Source organism: Prionailurus bengalensis, chromosome C1 (genome assembly GCF_016509475.1).
Source record: "Prionailurus bengalensis isolate Pbe53 chromosome C1, Fcat_Pben_1.1_paternal_pri, whole genome shotgun sequence".
NCBI lineage: Eukaryota > Metazoa > Chordata > Mammalia > Carnivora > Felidae > Prionailurus > Prionailurus bengalensis.
The window spans coordinates 50,930,729-50,951,730 of record NC_057345.1 but is presented as its reverse complement, the minus strand read 5'-3'; the positions used below and the strand labels follow the sequence as shown (position 1 = coordinate 50,951,730).

Here is a 21,002-nt window from a genome sequence, read left to right as displayed (position 1 = left end):
TATCTCAATTGTCAATAAATTTGGAAAAAAGTTGCTGAGGCATACAAGCCAAAAATTTCTCTATAATGGAAATGCACAGAGAATCAATAATTTAAACTAAGGAAGGCAATATTACCAAATAGAAGCACTACCTATAAAGAAATACAATTTATAAGCATCAGTTTTTAAAGTAACATTATATAGCATAAGTTAGGCAGCTTAAAAGTATAATTGCACCTGTTGTGCTGAGGTGCTTTAAGTGCTAACTTCCTGAATTGATAGCAAATCAGTATTTAACTGCTTTAAGATTTGGTTCCCAAATAGGCACAACAAGGGTTCTCGTACCAATAGTCTAAAGGAGGTAACCTATAGGCAGAGGTTGAAAAATGTGGGGTGCCTGGGTGGCTCAGTCAGTTAAGTGTCCGACTTCTGCTCAGGTCATGATCTTGCGGTTTGTGGGTTCGAGCCCCGCGTCGGGCTCTGTGCTGACAGCTCAGAGCCTGGAGCCTGCTTCGGATTCTGTGTCTCCCCTTCTCTCTGCCCCTCCCATGTTCATCCTCTGTCTCTGTCTCTCAATAATAAATAAATGTTAAAAAAAGAAAAATGTATCTAATTGAGTGATGAACTAGATAATCAGCCTGAAGGAGAGAGGATAGGTTGAGCAGCATCTAAAATGCACAGGTTACCATATTTAAATAGGACACCAGTCCACCATTATACCCCCACTGGTGACATATGCAGTGGATGAGCAATAACGTATATTTTTTTATTTCTTTAAGTGTTTTATATTCTGACACTATCTGATATTATTCACCTCAGTAAAATCTATTATATTTTATTGACATGGGGATTAATTCACATTAATTAGATTTCTCTTTATACATTCTTTCATTAAATGGTACTCTTCTCCCTGTTAGAATATCAGGTCATCATTTCAAAGGAGGAGGAGGAGTGCCTGCCTGGCTCAGTTAGTGGAGCATGCAACTCTTAATGCTCTTGATGTCAGGGCTGTGAGTTCAAGTCCCACTAGGTGTCGAGCTACTTAAAAAAATAAAATAAAAAAGGGAGAATAAGGGGAGAAGCATCAGCAGACACAGGACTAAAAGAGATGTTTTAGGCAGGTTGTGTCCTTGTCTCTTATCCTAACCTTTATCAGAAATGGTTTTATATAGGGGTGCCTGGGTAGCTTAGTTGGTTGGGTGTCCTACTATTGATTTTGGCTCAGGACATGATCCCAGGGTTGTGGGAACAAGCCCCATGTTGGGTTCCACATTGAGCATGGAGCCTGCTTAAGAATCTCTCTCCCACCCTCCCTCCGTTCCTCTCTTCCACTCGTGCACACATTGTCCCCCCCCCACCAAAAAAAGTTTTATATAATGATAGCTATATATATATATAGTTATATAGCTATCTCTTCTAAGTGTTTTATCATTATGATGTTAATTAAAATTCTTAAATTGTGAATATGCTTCACTCGAAATAAATATTCCAGATTCTGGAATGATACAAAATATATATGAAGGAGTGGTTAATCTTTTCCTCCTCTTCCTTTATCCCTTCTTTTTTTCTTACTTCCTCCCCTTTTTCTGCCACCATCATCATCTTCATCACCATAGCAACAAACATTGCTGAGCCCATATTGCCAGGCAATTTATGTATATTAAGACATTAGAAAAATCTATAAGCCAGCTATATTATCTACATACTGCAGATCAGGAAACTGACCAAACTCATATACTTGGGGTATTCTAGAGCTGGGTTTCAAGCCCAGACCAGGTGAATCAGCGATTCCTCTTTTTATCACTTATACTTATCATTCACGCTTGCTTTAGGAAAGAATTCGTCACTTTAGGTAAGACCTCTCTGTTAGATGAATAGTTCCTTCTCTTATGGAAATGGCAGCATTAATTAATAAAATGTTGGCACACAAATTATCAAATACATATCTATTGACTCAAACAAAAGGTTGTCAGCAGTGCATACATCTGTCTTGATTCAATTTAAACTAATTTTCCTTTACAGTCTCAAAGTGGATAGGACAATAGATTATTCAGAATCACGCCTACATCTTTTTTCTCTCTATTCAGAAAGATAGAGACACTTGCCCCAACTTAGATTATTTGGGAAAGTACTGAAGAGAGGGACTTAAGTATGAGAAAGAAATTATTTTGTAAAATAATAAATTGATCTATATGTATCTTTTTTTCTGTTATCTTTAAATTCACAAAATCAGCCAAACTAACTTACTATGATTGTTACCTTTGGAGAATAAGTAACCTGGAATTGCTTAGAGGCAGCTGCAAGGAAATTTATTCAATAAAGCTTTTCGAATGTCGACAATGTGCTAGGCACTGTAATTTAAGAAACGTTCATAATTAGATTGCATGTTTTGAATCTACATTGATACTTCCAAATTGCTTAAAATCCCTTCCAGTAAATAAGTATTCCGTGACATCCTCAATCATGCTTACACCATTAATTCACTGAACAAATCATTTCTTTGATTCTGATCTCCTCTGAACAATCAAAATTGAAATCATCACACACTAAATTACCGGGGCTTTATTACTATGATTAAAATTCTCCTCAGCTTTCTCTTCTATCCTCTAAACAATTTCAAATCATGTAACCTTTCTTTTTTGAAAGAGGAGGATTCTATTTCCCAACTACTTAATTGCATTAGATGGTTTCCTTTGGATCCTATTCAATTATCTTTTTGCTCTCTTTAAAGTGGGATGACCCAGAATGGGTGATAAAAGCCCCACAGACGGTGAAGAGGTGACGGCGATGTTAATAACCATAATAGTTGCAGTGGTTGGTCAACATGTGCTGAGCACTAAGCGCAGACACCCGTGAGGGCTGTGTGTGCCTGCTTGTGGCATCCTTGCATGACTCTCCGCAAAGTGGTCAAGCCTACGTGGATGTCTGTCGATGGACACCTTCATCTCTGAGCGGCTGACCTTTCCTCAGGCCTGTTCATGTTTTCAGCCTCTAACTCCAATTTTGTAACCTCTGGCAACAGGAAGGGCAGAAAAACCCAAAAAGGAGACTGGTACCTCACATAAGACTTCAAGGTGAGTGAGCCAGAGGAAGGCTGGCATAACACACAAAGACAGAAGAGAAGGAGAAAGGATTTGCCCTTCAGAAGCAAGACTAAAACCTGGAAACCCAGAAGTGCTGCTGAGTGGGAGAAAAGGGTACCAATGTGTGATCTCTTCAGGAGCAAAACAGCAATAACACCCTGTGAGGCTGAAGTGATGGCATGGGAAGGAATATTTCAATCACCTACATTAGTGTCCATATCTGGGAACGAAACTACCCCTTAATCCCAGTGGTCCCTAGGAATGCATAGCTCTTCCTGACAAATAACTAGTAACAGTAGGAAGAGGAATAATGATCATCAATGTCATAGAATGCCATTTAACACTCTTTCAGTCTTTATGCGAGAAAGTGTTCAACATTTCAGATTTTTGGCATGTCACAGTGAATGAGGTAGGTGCTTTATTATTCCCATTTTATAGAGGATACCTGAGGCCCAGAAGGAAAAGAAACAGAGTGTCAGTTAACATACAGGGTTAGCTGCATCACTGAGTAATAATTCTGATTTATCAGTCATTTTGATCCAATAAAAGGAATCAAACATTCCATTGCTGATGAGGCAATAGTAAATACCACCAACGAGAATTCCCAATTCTGACTTACTTATGCCAAAAGGACTCAGTCAGGTAGTACGCAGGGTATGGGAAAACGTGGAACCCCAAACACACCACATGACTCTAGACACCAGAATTCACATCTGCTCCCCTCGGGATTTCTCACCAGCATTTGATATATGCATTGTTTAAGTTCAAAAAGAGAGACAGTGAGAGCATGAGTGTGGGTGGGGCAGAGAGAGAGAGAGAGAGAGAGAGAGAGAGAGAGAACGCCCCAAGCAGGCTCCATGCTGTCAGCACAGAGCCTGATGTAGGACTCGATCTCATAAAATGTGAGATTATGACCTGAGTCAATATCAAGAGTTGGAGGCTTAACTGAGAGCTACCCAGGCACCCCACACCAGCACTCTTAATATGAAGCTCCTAAAATGTTTCTGGGTTCTGTTTTCCTGCGTATTCTTTGATGAAGACATTAATGGGTCAGCAAATGTACCACATGATGGTGACAGGAGGAAGGGAAGTTAGAAGACTCTATTATATTTATAGAGAGGATAACCAGCTCCAGGAAAGGAAGAAAATTTAAAAACCAAAATACAAATACTAGCCTCAACTACCAGTTCTATCATATGAAATGTAAATAACAAGAAAGCCTCATAATTGAAACAATCCAAATGTTCCTTAAAGTGACAGTTAAAAAAGGAAAATCTATTTTTAGGATATGGTGATTTTGTTAGACAAACCAAAGATAAAACATAGTCTTAGAAAATAATAACACCTCCAGAAGAAATCTTAGATGTTTTAAGAGATACTAATTTTAGAAAACCAGATGTATGCGTGTGTGTGCGTATCTTACCTGATGAAAACCAGCTTGACTTTTGATGGGGCAGTCTTAATAATGGCAGATGCATTTTGGTGGCTTCTTCCATACAGGATCTGATTGTTTATCTAATGGGGAAAAAATAAAATGCACTTGTAAAAATGCAATATGTTTGGTTTGTATAAAAATATACATGTATATATTTATACGTTTATACAAATATATGTGTATATACTTGGAATTAAACAATGAAGTCCATTCATTTTTAAGTGGATCCATGTAGGGCTCTTTAATGCTAAAAAATCTTAATATTGTTTGTAGTATGGATTAAAATACTAATTCCAAATAGCTATTAAAATCTCTTAAATTCAGTTTTGAATGCAGTTAATAAAGAGCATATAGTCCTTGAACCTTGTGCTAAACTTCAAGAGAGCAGTAGTTGAGCTAAATGTAAAAACTTTATGACAGATATATTTCCTACAGCCTTTCCAGATTTCTAAAAAATGTAGAAAACAGACTAAACTGTGGTATTCACCAGACCTCTGGAGGGCCCATTAAACACGATTCTGTAAATGTGTCAAGGTTATTACATAGCATAAATTTTGTTACTCCAGAGGAGGTAAATATTCTTTCCCCATTTTAAATCAAATTTTAGATCAATTGCATGGAAATATTTTACTATACACAATCAATGAGCCATCTGCTCTTATCCAAGATATGGTGGAATTTCAACTTGATTGAGTTCGTCTAAATATGCTCTAAAAACATTGACATTCTAAATTTTTTTACTCCAGATTTTTCCAGTGATAAACTATGATGATAGTCGTAATCAATCTTTTATTTCATCCAATTAATAATAGCTCACACAGTTTTGGCTTTTCTCCTCTTGTCTCTTTAATAACTAGTTAATGATCTATACTGTCCCAATTTAACGGAGGCCTTGAAACTGTCTATTTAAGAGACAGTACAATATACTATATAAGGAATAGAAAATAGGGATTTCAGTTTTTTGTAATTAGCATTGGTCTGTCCTTGAGGTCTCTGAAATTTTGTGTTCGAAGACATACCTGGAAAAGGTTTTTGTCATAGCAGTTATAATGAGAAAGTGTATGGAAATGAACAGAGGAGGGAGCTGTCTGAAATGAAGCTCATCCATCATCTTGAAGTGGTAACATGGGGATGTACATCAAAGTCTGTTGCAGAGACTAAACTGAAACTACCTTCTCACTATGTCCCCCATTCTATCAGCTTTTATTCTTCACCAAGATAACCTCCCAGAAACCCACTGATCTCCACACTATTTCTCTGTGCCTCAGTTTCCTCTTCTTTAAAAGGAATTTAAGCACCTGCTTCATAAAACTGTTGTGGAAATTACATGAGATAATGCCTTTAAATTTTATTTATAATCATCTTTTTTTAATGTTTACTTATTTGAGAGAGCACACATGCAAGTGAGAGGGGAGGGGCAGAGGGGGGGGGGGGAGAACCCCAAGCAGGCTCTGCGTTATCAGCGCATGAACTGTGAGATCATGACCTGAGCTGAAATCAAGAGCTGGACGCTTAACCAACTTCATTTATAATAATCTTAATACCAAAAATTATTTTGGAGGTGTTCAAAATTACTCATCTTTTCTGTTAAGGTTTTTATCTTTTTTAATAACGTATTTAAAAATGTGTCCATCCTCTGTATGATACTATAATGATGGACACATACCATTATACATTTGTCCAATCCTACAGAATGTACACCACCAAGAGTGAACCCCAATGTAAACTATGGACTGGGAGATGGTGATGTGTCAATGCAGGTACATCAACAATAACACATGTACCACTCTGGAGAGGGATGTTGGTAGTCTAAAAGGGACATATGAGGGGCGCCTGGGTGGCTCAGTCGGTTAAGCGGCCGACTTCGGCCCAGGTCATGATCTCGCGGTCCTTGAGTTCGAGCCCCGCGTTGGGCTCTGGGCTGAGAGCTCAGAGCCTGGAGCCTGTTTCAGATTCTGTGTCTCCCTCTCTCTGACCCTCCCCCGTCCATGCTTTGTCTCTCTCTGTCTCAAAAATAAATAAATGTTAAAAAAAATTAAAAAAATAAAATAAAATAAAATAAAATAAAATAAAATAAAAGGGACATATGGGAAATCTCTGTACCTTCCTCTCAATTTTGCTGTTTTAAAAAAATGTATATGTATATATGTGTGTGTATGTGTGTGTGTATGTGTGTATGTGTGTGTATTGAAGCGCCCACCGTTTAAATTATAGGTTTTCTCCTAATGTTTTCATAGTTTTATTTTTCTTATATTTACATTGTACTACCTAACTCATTATAAGGGGGAAAAAATGGTTAAGTCATGTAATGATAGAGTCATGTGAAAAAGAATAATGACATAGGAAATGTCCAACTGTACTAGCCTGGTTACAAAATAGTATGTCTGCCATGATCGCTTTTTTTTGCAAACCGTATTTCTCAATCTCTTCCATTTACAATGAACAACAAATAAGGATCTTTTAAATCACAACTCAAAAATGAGAGGACATGTGGAATACGCATCACTCAAAGTCTGGCATTCAGGTAATTATTTGTGAATGTCTTCCCCACCGTGTCTGGCCTCTGATTTCAGAAAGCAGACCTATCAAATCTTCCTGTCTTTGAATCCTGTGGCACTACATTTAAAAATGTTCTCTTGTCGCCCTTACGCCTCACCTGACACGGTCAAGCCAATCCTTGTCAGGTGGTAAGCATCAGTGCAGGCACCTGGCATTTACTGAACTGGGCTCAACTTGTTGAGGGCAGGAACCATGTCCTCCGCTTGGTGTTTGCCAGCCTGCCACGCGTAGCCTGCACACAGCGGTGCTCGGCGAGACATCCAAAATTGCAGAGCCCTGAATGCAAATGGCTCTTTCATTAATCAACTGCTACTATGCTTTCTCTGAGGTGGGCTCCAGTTGTCAAAGGGATTTTTTTTATCTTTTTAAAGTCTTTTTTATTAGCAAAAGCTTGAACATACAGAAAATTGAGCTGTTTCATCTTTATGGAGATGCCTGCTTTTTAGCTGTGATCTTCCATTTTGATAGGATAAAATGTATGGTACTGTTATTCTAAGAGGGGAAAATTACAGCCCAAATGAAGAAAGCAGGTCATTAATTTTAATTTATCTAAGAGTAAATCTACAGTTATGTCTTCATGGTGCTGTTTGTGAATATTCAGAGGCTCTGGCTGTAGAAAGGCGGAACAGCTTGCTTGCTGTGGATGTTTTTTCCAGTGCCAACAACTGTGCCATTTACTGTTATGGTAGCTGCTCCTGCCAGTGTTTGGAGGCCTCTGGAGAAACTCGGTTCTGCAGTGCAAGACCAGGAACAGAATAAGAAACTCAACACAGAGTGAAACCTGATTTAACAGGATTATGTCAAAAAGGAAAATGCAGATCTCTGGCTTTAAAAGTCTAAGACAAAGTCTCTCTTCTGACTTCAGAAATACGTTAGTAGCCTGTGAGTTTTTTTTTTTTTTAATGTTTTTTTTTCAACGTTTTTTATTTATTTTTGGGACAGAGAGAGACAGAGCATGAACGGGGGAGGGGCAGAGAGAGAGGGAGACACAGAATCGGAAACAGGCTCCAGGCTCTGAGCCATCAGCCCAGAGCCTGATGCGGGGCTCGAACTCACGGACCGCGAGATCGTGACCTGGCTGAAGTCGGACGCTTAACCGACTGCGCCACCCAGGCGCCCAGTAGCCTGTGAGTTCTAAGACAGGAAGGGCTCTTTTGTGTTTTCTTGGATCTTATTTAATATACAACAATTTCACTACTTAAATGAAAGGCACATACAGCTTCCAACTGCATAAGCAGTTTTTGTATTTCTTCATCACTAAAGGAAACACACGCCAGAGAAAATTCAGTAAGTAATTAGAAAGAATATGATGCATTTTATGCACAATTAACTTTAGACTGTCACTTATTCTATTTCTGAGAAGCTGCTGTTCTCTGAGGGCACTATTCTTTAAACAACAGATGTAGGGCATCTTCTAAGTATAGCACAGGCAAAAAAGAAAGCACTCTATACCTCCTGGAAGTCTTTCAGGTCAATTCTAATTAATAACAGCTATCATTTATCAAGTGCTTAGTCTGTACCAAACATTATCCTAAGCTCTTTAGGCACACTATCTCATTTAAATCTCAGAGCAACTGGGGTATTATGTACTTTCATCAGATGATGATAATCCTAAAGCACACCTAGAGGTCACATCTGTATGGTGCACATAAAAATCAGATGATTTTGAAAGTCATCTTCATAAAGATGTCTGTTAAATAAACTCTGAGTGGGAACAGGAGGATGTGGTGACCTACCATCGTAGGTCCTAGAGCTTTGAGATACAGAAGTCGGAATCAAAGCATCTTACCACAATGTACAGAGGAAATGCCTGAGAGTTGACTGCTAGGCTTTTCAAGTCTGAAATGCAATGTGGAGTCCCCTAAGACTGTACTTCTCTTCGTGCAAGCAATCTGCAACTTGAACAATATTATATACTTACTACCCTTTTTTTCATTGTACAGATACTGTATAGATTGATCACCATTTTAATTTTTTCTGACTCATGCCAAAGGAAGACAATTAAAATATTTCATTTCAGGGCAAATACTGCTCCCATTCTTTTAGAATATGAGTGATCATTCAGATTATCAAGAAGTTAGAAAAAATATTATCATTTCCTATTTACTTCCAGTAAACTGAGGGTAGTGCCTTTCCCAAAGTTTCTCCTTTTGAAGGTGACTCAATGATATAGAAAAAGAGTAATAAATTATTTAGATATGCCCTTATTTTTGTTATTATTCTACTGGTGGGAAGAACCGTCCTAAGTTCTGATTTAGTGTTCCCATTACACCTAAATTATCTTTTTATTATCTTAATAGCTGAGATCTATAACTCTTCCACTCAAGAATAACCATATATCCTACTTCTGGGACAGTCCAGTTTATGCATGTTGAGTGACACTCGTAACGATCCCACACATCTTTTCTGAGCTTCTGCGAGGTGGCCATATTCTGCCACATGGATGAAGGAACAGGAAAAGCCATCACTTCCTGAGGCCCCCAGGCAACCCAATCTCCAGGTTCTGGGATGGACACCCATACTATTGCAATAAGTTCTCCCCTTTTTGGTTAAATCACCTTGAACTAATTTCTGTTCTTTCCCATCAAAAAAGTCTCCACCAATACAGTATCTGGGGCCCCTATTTCTAAATACTAATTTATACATTCAAGTGATATACCTCTTTTTATCTCCTAGTCTTATGCTCTCTCAGACACATAGTAATTTATCCTGGCATTCAAAAAGAAAAGAAAGTAGACAAAGGAAAAAGGCTTTCTGACCCAAGGAGATTTCTATGCTCTTGAGTTACAATTCTGATTTTCTTATCTGTTTGGCTTCCTCTTCTGAATACTGACAAAAAGGGCTTTCTGAGACCTCCACATGGTCAGTAACTTCGATCTCAAGCTCAGGGGGTCCTGGTTCCAGAAAGACACTGATATTTTATCATGGGTAAATTAACTCATCTTTTCCTAAATTCTGAATTTCTAGTTCAATGAGAACAGGGGCAAATGAAAGCAGCCCTAGATACTGAAGACAATAGCCTTAAATAAGAAACATCTGTTTTTTTTTTTTTTAAATTTTTTTTTCAACGTTTATTTATTTTTGGGACAGAGAGAGACAGAGCATGAACGGGGGAGGGGCAGAGAGAGAGGGAGACACAGAATCGGAAACAGGCTCCAGGCTCTGAGCCGTCAGCACAGAGCCCGACGCGGGGCTCGAACTCACGGACCGCGAGATCGTGACCTGGCTGAAGTCGGACGCTTAACCGACTGCGCCACCCAGGCGCCCCAGAAACATCTGTTTTTATAAAACTCAGAAGTCATATTGTAACGGGTTTTCAATGGGATTTATATTTCCCTTCATAAATTGGTTTCTGCTACTGCAGTGGAGAAGGAAAAAAAACCCAGAAAGCACTCTTTTCAGGTAAACTCTGTATTTTGGTATCAAAGATTGGATATTTAATTGCATTATTTTACAGTTTGTAGAAGAAGTAGAATTAGGGTTAATACAGCAAGATTCAGCAAAAGTAAATGAATGTAAATCCTTTTGTTATACTACGTAAACTTTCACTTAAGAGGTCTTTAATGAGATTTATTTTACTAAAATTAATTATTCAAAAATATCACTCAATTTTCCATAGTTCAACTGAACATGAATATAAATTTATGCTGGGGAGCAACTCAATTAAATCTATTCCAAAAACTTACCAAATTGGAAGTCAAAGTTAATTAACTTAAGCTGGGATTAAAGATATTAATTATAAAAAACTAAAATTTAGTTCAAGCAACAGATTTGCCTGAGGTTTGAATATCATGTTATAATATAATACCCAACAACACCACCTTTGACCATACTTTTATTGAAGTAGAGGGATTTATTCTGAACAGTTGAAAAATTATTATTAAAAAACTGAGCTAGGAGCTTCTGTGCATCCCAAAGAGGAATTGGGGCCTGGCGTCCCCTCCTTGCCCTGGTCCAGGCCCCGCCCCACCCCACCTTATTTCTCCTGGTTGAGATGGGCTCAGCCAAGAGCTCCCTGGTCATTCTGGCTTGGTTTCCACAGCACAACAAGCTTCTGGCCCGAGTGGCGGACCCGCGTTCACCTAGTGCCGTCATCCTGCGCACTCCCATCCAGATGGAGAGTTCTCTACAGCCAACCCTACCAGCAGGAGAGCAGTTGGAGGGTCCTAATGAGGCCCAAGACTCAGATCCCTGCTCTCCTACCCTTGGCATTGCATGGACACCTATGAAGACTGGCAGTGGAGACCCCCAAGCCCACTGGTGAAACAGCTGAATGAAGTCTTTGAGACAGAAGCCTCCAAATCGAATCTGCCCCCAGAGCCTGTTCTGCCCCTAGAGGCAACTTCACCTTCTGAATTGGACTTGCCTCTGGCCACCCAGTTTTCCCTTGAGGACCGCATGCCACTCTGGAGCCAGACTGAGCTCCCCTCAAGCAGGTGTCCTCCAAGGAGGAAGCAGGACAGCCCTCACAACCCCCCATGGCCTGCCAGGGTTCAGACAAGCCCTTAAGAGACCCTGAGACTCCCTGATCTTCAGGTTCTAAGCACAATAGACAGAAAGGAAATGGCAAGGTACTAGGGAGATATCCCCTCACCATCCTACAGGATGACAACTCCCCCAGAACTCTGACACCACGACAGGGTAAGCGGCCTCCTCCCCTCAGTGAAAATGCTAGAGCACTAAAGGAAGGGGCCATTCTGAGAACTGGACGACTTCTGGAAACCGGAGGCCGAGTGTGGGAGCAGGGCCAGGACCAGGACAAGGAAAATCAGCACTTTCCAAACTTGGTGGAGAACTAGGCTGTGTGGCCCCAGCGCCGGGTTCACCAGGGGCTTGGTGATGTTGTGTCCTCACAGCCCTTCTTTCCCTGGGAGACAGGAAAGGCTCATTGTCTTCAGCTCCCCCTAAACTACCAACTCGAGGACTGAGCACTTTCTTAGCCTTTATTTGTGTCTCGTGTGTTTCTTGTATATTAAAGAAAGTGATTAAAAAAACAAAACAAAACACGGAGCTAGAGTTCAGGTAACTGGAACTCCTGATAACGAAAACTGACTCCTTCTCCCTACTTTACTTTTTTTTTTTTCTTTTTTTTTTTCAACGTTTATTTATTTTTGGGACAGAGAGAGACAGAGTATGGACGGGGGAGGGGCAGAGAGAGAGGGAGACACAGAATCGGAAACAGGCTCCAGGCTCCGAGCCATCAGCCCAGAGCCTGACGCGGGGCTCGAACTCACGGACCGCGAGATCATGACCTGGCTGAAGTCGGACGCTTAACCGACTGCGCCACCCAGGCGCCCCCCCTACTTTACTTTTAAATATACTCTATTGTTTATATTTCATGACACTGGAATCTATAGGTTAACTTTTTCCTTTAATAAACTCTTTTACTGAGTATAACACACATGTAGGAAAAAACAGTAAGTCTAATTGATGAGACTTTTTATAGGTTAATTTTTAATCTAATAATTTCACTGCTAAAAGTTTATCCTAAAAAGATTAAAAATCTGGGAGTCAAAATGTCTATGATGGCTATACTTATAATAGAGAAAAAAATGAAAAAACTATACACTCATCAACAAAAGTTTTATTATATTTTCTATCGTTACGTTGATAAATGGAAAACTGTGTCATTAAAAGGAAGTGAAGAAGGATGGCACAGACCTAGATCCGCTGCCATAAGAAGATAAAATTGGGGGCACCTGGGTGGCTCAGTCGGTTAAACATCTGACTCTTGATATCGGCTCAGGTCATGATCCTGCGGTTATGAGATTGAGTCCCGCGTCAGCTCCACAATGAGTGTAGAGTCTGACATTCTCTCTCTCCCTCTCTCTCTCTGCCCCTTCTCTGCTTTTGCTCTCTCTCTCTCTCTCTCAAAATAAATAAATATTTTAAAAAAGATAAAATTACTGAGTGAAAAAAGTAAATGACAAAATACGTTATCTATCACATTATTTTCATTTATATAAAAGTTCTGAGTCTAAAAAAAGCTCCATGAGTATATACTAAATGTCAACAATGATGATATCGCTGATTGGTGGGATTTGAGGTGATTTCCAGTTTGTTTCTGTATATTGATATTTTATTACTACTTTGTAATAATACCATTTAATAAATGCTTACAACACACAAGGCACATGCATATACACACATCTTAAATACATTATTGCGCTTAAGTGTCACACAAATCAGTAGAGGAATACAATATCATCTAATTATACAGATGGAGAAAGTGAAGTATATTAAGTTTAAGGAATTTAACCAATATAACAGATCTATAGCCAGTAATTATAGCCAAATCTGTTTGAGTCCAAAAGCCTGTCTTGTTAACCTAAGTAACTCATTTTTAATCCTGTGAAATTTTAAATCCAATTAATAGGGCCTCATAAATAGAAATGCCAGACCAAGAAATATTCCAATAAAAGTATATTAGATATATGTTATATCCATCCATTTACTCATTTATTCAACTGTCGTAGTGTAAGTGATGAGGATAGAGGAATTTTCATTGCCATCATTACCACAGCTATCATGTATTGAGCACCAGCTTTGTTCCAGGTACCAGATCCTCTGAAAATTACTTTATAGGAATTATTTTATTTAGTCAGATATGGTCCCTGCACTCGAGCAGCTGGTACTCCGGTAAGTTAACAGTTTTGGAAACAAAAATCTGCAATTGGCATTGGCATAATGAATGTAGGCATAAAGCAAGAAGTGACTGTCTCTTCTTGGAGATGGGTGGGTTGGTCTTGAGCAGACAGAAACCTAGCAGGCACAGGGGGAAGTGAGCAGCAGGAAGAGCACCAGGGCCAGGGAAAAAACTGCAGGTCTTACTTTCTAGGAAACACAGGTACTTTAGTATAGCGTTTGGGGTAGGGGTGTTATAGAAGTAAACAGGTCCTGTTCAAAGACGACCTTGTAGAATACTTTCCCTTTCCAAAAATTTTGGGCACTAGCCTCCATGAAGAATGATCCTCACTTTCCAAACCACCATTTCAGGTTTGCACATGGGAGAAGGAAAGAGAGAGGTACCAAGGCTAGCGATGGAACAGGGAAAGTGACGGAAACTCACATGAAAACAACTTCACTGTAATGAAAAAGTATTTCTGAAGAAAAACTGTCACATTAATTTTTTTCTCAAAAAGACAAAATAATACACATCAAGCTCCAATAATTTAATACTTTGGGTAAAGGAGCAGGTTTTAAGGATTCAGTTTAATGATGCAGTGCTGAAATGAGGTAGGCAACTTCACTGTAATCTATTTCTTGTGAAGTACAATGTTCCCAAAGGAATACAGCCATTTAAAAGGCTTAAGCATGAGATTTATTTTCTCTCAAACAAATCTAATGAAACTGGAACACCTTCTAAAGGCAAAGTAATAGTAATATGTAGCTCACATCTCCCTAAATTTGATATATTCAGAAAACAGCATGTTCTTTTATTTTTTAAAGCTTATTTATTTTGAGAAAGAGCGCAAGTCAGGGAGAGGCAGAGAGAATCACAAGCAGGCTCCGCACTGCCAGCACACAGTCCGATGTGGGGCTTGAACCCACGAACTGTGAGATCATGACCTGAGCTGAAGTTGGAAGCTCAACTGACTGAGCCACTCAGGTGTCCCAAAACAGGTTGTTCTTTTGAATCCTAAACCTGGAAAATTCTGAAAAATATTGACTTCAAGGAAGTGAGCAGAGAAATATGTTTATGTGCTGCTCCGATTTTCAGTGTTTCTGTGGAAGTTGCCCCAATTGCTACAGGTTGGTTCACTTGACCAAAATAGGAAGGAATATGTAAATGGAGGCAGAAGTATAATCTCTCCCTTAACAGCTCATTAATATTGCAAAGGAATCGTGTTTCCCTAGGAGGCTGAGGCATTACAACCTACCTGTATTAGTGGTGTTGTTAGTCACAGAAGCAAACAGACTCAGGTGACCACTGACCTAGAATTCCTTCTTCCAAGAATTGGTACACGCTACGAATCAAGACTAGTAATGCTCAGCTTAACGTTTGCTTCTTTCAGATGATGATCTACTTAGAGCTCTACTCCAATTCCCTCTGTTTTTAGACTTTTTCTCCTTTGCCTTCAAAATATTTTCCTAGATGCTCCCACAGATGTAGCCACAAACCCAGTGAATCATCAAAGGACTTCATCGAAGTTCCTAACTCCCCTCCTCCCAACTCTAGCTTCTCTTTTAAAAACATTTTTTTTTTTTTGACACAAATCTTGTCAGTGAACCAGTCCTATAGCCTATAGAGTCAGGATTAGATCATGTGTATTTGATAGCTTTGAAAGCATATTTCACAGACAGTCTGGCACTGTCACACTGCTCTGCATGACAGGTCGGCAAGGCAGATGCTCCGGTAATTCTGTAACAAGGACACTGAGACTCAAACTCAGGGACTTGTATAGGGTTCTAGGTAAGACACCTGCAGAACCAGAATCCAAGCTTGCATGTCCTGATCCCAGAGCCTCTTTCCAGCAGGTCTGAGGCTGGAATGGGTGGCATGCTACGGGACTCCTGCTACTTTGCTAAAGACTCGTCCTAATCATCCATAGCCCAACTACCTTCCTCCCTCTTCAAAATAATTTCCCAGCACCCAGTTCTCATTCTAAAGTGGTGAAGGCAGATAAAAATCCAAGTGTCGACTTTAAAAACTGCCTCACCAGAGTATAGTCCTATTCTTTCGGTCACTTCCTCATGTGTATATGTATGATATATAAGTAAAGAATTTTTATTCAATTTAAAAAACTGCATCTGGGGCACCTGGGTGGCTCAGTTGGTTAAGCGGCTGACTTCAGCTCGGGTCATGACCTCACGGTTCGTGAGTTTGAGCACCGCGTCGGGCTCTGTGCTGACAGCTCAGAGCCTGGAGCCTACTTCAGATTCTATGTCTCCCTCTCTCTGCCCCTCCCCCACTAGCACTCTGTCTCTCTCTCTCAAAAGTAAATAAACAACAACAAAAAAATCTTAAAAAAAAAAAACCCTGCATCTGGCAGGTTGGCTATGGTCTGATTACATCTAGTGTTTGCTAGATTTGGCGGGTGGGAAACAACTTCTTTTACAAGCTGTTAGAGGAGCAGAAATTTTGTGTAACACCGAAGAAAGATAATTTGATATTTTCTATGCCACATATTCAAGCAATTGCACAAAGACATATACAGCAGTATGTTATAGTATTATTTGTACTGACATCTAAATAATATATATCATAAATGACATATCATTCAGTAAAAAAGGTATGCGAATTATGATTCTGTTTGTGTACATTAATTAACTTTAAAATCTGTTTGCACAATGTATGTGACTGTGCATGAGATCAAGAGGAAAGATGATAAGTTGACAGGGGTTACTTCTAGAGGAGTAGTATTACAAAGGTAAAAGAGGGAAGATTATTACTTTTACCTAAACCATTATAATTTTTTATGATTACATGTTATTTTAAAAACATATAAAAAAGCACAATCTGTAAGTTAGAAGGACAAAAGTAGCAATAAGAAGTAACACCTTTATGACAACTTAGTATGTTAGGGAATCAATTAGAATTAAAATCTATTTGCTAACCTAATACTTTTGAGTCATAGCCAGAAACATAAGTAAGGATGGGAAATAAAATTTAGAGTCAAAATAATTTTAAATTATATTTAAATATTGTGCAAAACTTTGAGCCTTCAGCTCAAAAATCACCTTATTTTCCTGCCCTAATTTTTCCAGTCACAGCCCCTATGTTAGGTCAATCCTATTCTCTTGGCATTTAAAAGGGACAGTATGGAGACAGAGACTCAAGTTGAAGGGCAGGAAGTACTACGGACCATTTCCCTTTGCTTTTTGTGGATTCCAGGGCACATCTTATGTCCTTCTATGACAGGAGCAAAAATTCACATCTAGACTCCTAATAAGATTTGTTATATACTGACTAGTTAAAAGTACACCTAGGCTCCACCTTTGGAGGTTATCCTCTAAGAGGATGGGGTGAAGGGTTGTTAATAGGCAAACCTTTCCTATGAGTCTGATACACAAACTTGGTTGAGAGCAATTTATATAGCTAAAGAGATTTGTTTGGTAAACATTTTTGAGAAAGGATTTGCAGTTTCACGTTCCCCAGAATAGAGATCAGAAATTCGTTAGGCTAAATTAATATGCTGAAGTTTGAGGAGCAAACATTTAGATCACAGATTCAGACAACATTAAGTCTGAAAGATTTGTTTTTAATTTATTGAGAGAGAGAGAGAGAGAGAGAATGCATATGCCTGTACAAGGAAGAGGAGGGACAGAGGGAGAGGGAAGGAGAGAATCCCAAGCAGGCTCCTCACTGATGCAGGGCTTGATCCCATAAACTGTGAGATCATGACCTGAGCTGAAATCAAGAGTTGGATGCTCAACCGAGAGAGCCACTCAGGAGCCCCAAGTTTGAAAGATTTTTAAAGGTATTATTGACCATTCTTCTATCTTACAGTTAAGAGATGGCAACAGAGATTAAAGGATTTATCTCAGAAAAACAGTTAGTTAAAAATAGAACTGGTATTACAAGCCATCTCTCTTATAAAAATAGTACTGTTAACAAATAATAGCTAGTATACTTGTTTTTGCATTCTGTCATCTTCACCTTTGAATTTCAAGTCAATTACCTAAAGTTAAGAAGCATTTAAACAATGTATATAAAGAAGAGATAATCTGATTTTATTTAGGGCAGTAAGAAAAATAATGTCATGAACTTATGCTAAAACAATTGGGCTAGGTCTTTAAAACGTCTATGCAAGTATACTGAATAAAATACATGGGCAAAAGAATGGAATGATGGAAATACTCATCTGTATTGAGGACTTATTTAAGTAGTTCAATATAGCTGGATCAGAACAGTGAAGCAGTGGCAGAAGCTGGAAAGGAAGGTTAAAGATATCTCCTGAGGGGTGCCTGGGTAGCTCAGTCAGTTAAGTGTCCGACTTCGGCTCAGCTCATGATCTCACAGTTTGTGAGTCCAAGCCCCGTGTCGGGCTCTGTGCTGACAGCTTAGAGCTTGGAGCCTGCTTTGGATTGTCTCCCTCTCTCCCTGCCCCTCCCCTACTCATGTGTTTGCTCAGACGTGGACGGACTCTCTCAAAAATAAATAAACATTATTAAAAAAAAACATAAAAAATAACATTAAAAAAAAAGAGACAGGGTGTGCATGGGGCAGGGGCAGGGGCAGAGACAGAGGGAGACACAGAGTCTGAAGCAGGCTCCAGGTTCCTAGCTGTCAGCACAGAACCTGACGTGGGGCTCAAACTCATGAACTGTGAGATCATGACCTGAGCTGAAGTTGAATGCTTAACTGACTGAGCCACCCAGGCATCCCCCACCCCTCCACCCACCAAAAACAAAGATATCTCTTGAATGATTTTGAATATTATGATAAAGAGTTTGAACAATGCCATTAGTCAGTGTCTTTTTGTGTGATACTTAAATTTCATTTAAAAACATATATAGATAACCTAAGCAGGTGCATACAAAGCATTTGACAAAATATAATGTCAAATTGTAACTTAAATGGAAAACCCTCTTATCAAATTAGAAATGGAAAGGAATTTCCTTGGCTTATGAAAAACCTACATACAGCTAAGGTCTTATTTAATCATCCGACACCAAATGGCTTCTGAGACTAGGGGCACAAAAGAGAGAGAGAACAGAAGGTGAGAGAAGGAAGGAGGATAAAGGTCATAATGATTGAAAAGGAAGAAATAAACTCCCTATACATGGATGAATGATCAGTTACCTCCAGAGAATGCTAAGGACTCAACAAAAAAACTACTAGAAGTAAAAAGTTAGGTTAGCATGATTATAGGATACAAGGTCAATATACAAATACATGAAAATCAATTGTATTTCTACATGCTAGCAACAAAGAAGAATGAAAAGATAAAAATTCCACTTATAAGAGCACTGAATACAAAATACATAGGAATACACTTACCTGAAAATGCAAAAGTTCTACACTGCAAACTGAAACACTTCAGAAAAATTATTAAATGGGAATATCACATTCATAATTTGGAGGACTCCATATTGTCAAGAAGTTTAGCCTCCCTAAATTAAACTATAGATTCAATACAATCTCAATCAAAATCCCAGCTGACTTTGTTAAAAAATTAATAATTTACAAGTTGGTTTTAAGATTCATATGGAAACTCAAAGGAGCTAGAAGAGCCAAAACAACTTTCAAAAAATAACAAAATGAGGACTTGGTGCTATCTTAATTCAAGACTTGCTGTAAAGATATGGTAATCAAGGCAGCGTGATGGGCAGATTAATAGAAGAGGACTGAGAGTCCAAAAATAGACACATAGTTATATGGTAATTTCATATTTGACAAAGCGCAAAGGAAGTCAATGGGGGAAAAAAGTCTTTTCGCAAATGGTGCTTGAACGAGTAGGTACTCACACGGAAAAAATAAACCTCAAATCCTATCTCACACCACACATAAAAATTAATTCAAGATAGATCACAGAACTAAACATAAAAGCTAAAACCATAAAGTTTTTAGAAGAAAATAAAGAAAAAATTACTTGCGATTATTGGAGGTAGGCCAAGATTCTTAGGGCAGTAAGTATAAAAGAAAAGAATCTATCTGAAGGGCTGCTAAACAAGAAAAGTGTTCAACATCATCAGTCAACAAAAAAATGTAGGGGCGCCTGAGGGGCTCAGCCCATTGAGCGTCAACTCTTGATCTCGGCTTTGGTCATGATCTCACAGTTTGTGAGTTCAAGCCCCACGTCGAACTCCACACTCATGGCGCAGAGCCTGCTAGGGATTCTCTCTCTCTCTCTATCTGTCTCTCTCTCTGTCTGTCTGTCTCTGTCTCTCTACCGCTTATACGTGTACTCTCTCTCAAAATACATAAATGAACTTTAAAAAAGAAAAAGTAAATTAAAGCCACACCGACCAGAGGAGCTAAGGTTGTAGAACAACTAGAATGCTCACACACTGCTGGTGAGAATGTTTAATGGCCCAGTTACTTGGACAAAAGGTGTGGCAGATTCTTTGAAGTTAAGCACACAACCACTCTGTGTCCCGCTCATTTACCATTAATATTTATCCAAGAAAAAGGAAAACAGTTGTCCTCAAGAAGACCTGTCACACAAATGTTTGTTTCCAGAGTCACTGCTGCAAAAAATCCAAAAGTCCATCTACAGGTAAACTGAGAAATTGTGGTAGTTATACAATGGAATATCATTCAGCCACAAAAAGGAACAAACTACTAATATATGCAACAGCACAGATGAATCATAGGCGAAGTCAAAGAAGCTGGACACAAAAGAGTGCATACTGTATAATTCCATATATGTGAAGTTCTAGAATAGGAAAAACCCATGAAAGGAAAACAAGACCAAACATCAATGCAGTGTTTGCCTCCCAGGATGGGAATGAAAGATTCCAGCGGGAAAGTACATGAGAACAATTTCTGGGGAGACAAAAATGATAGATATTTGGATTATTCAGGAGTATATAATTGTCAAAATTAGACAGAGACTATCTGTGCATTTCTTTTTCTGTAAATTTTATCCCTCCCTTCCAACTATAAAAATAATTGCATAGGTGTGGACATATGGAGGTACAGGTGATACAGAAATGACAGTGTTGATAATTGGTGAACCATGTGATAGCTCTACAGAAGGCTTTCATTACATAATTCTGCTTACTTTATAGATGCTAAGAGTTTTTTTAAAAGGAGGAAAACCACATATGGGTATACTTTCCAGGTAAGGTTTTCCCAATAGAATACCTTCTGATTTTCAGTACTCAAAGTTCATAGGGCCTGCATATACTCTCAATAAAGTATTTTTCAGTAAATGTTTACATAGGAGACTTTTGTATCTACATCCCCAATACAGAGCAAAACATTTTAAATGAGATGTTGTGAGGGAACAGTCTCCAGGCATATTCCAAATGCAGAATCGCAGAGCGGTGTTTGGAAC

General features: G+C 38.9%; 1 protein-coding gene and 1 pseudogene across 1 annotated transcript in view; one reads left to right on the top strand and one right to left on the bottom strand.

The window, feature by feature from the left end:
* Positions 1–21,002, bottom strand: part of PATJ (PATJ crumbs cell polarity complex component) — a 368,834-nt gene that overhangs the window by 120,687 nt on the left and 227,145 nt on the right. The window contains 1 exon segment of the mRNA XM_043575139.1: positions 4,486–4,577. Within this exon segment, the coding sequence (XP_043431074.1) occupies positions 4,486–4,577 (92 nt within the window).
* LOC122480580 lies at positions 10,952–12,118 on the top strand (annotated as a pseudogene).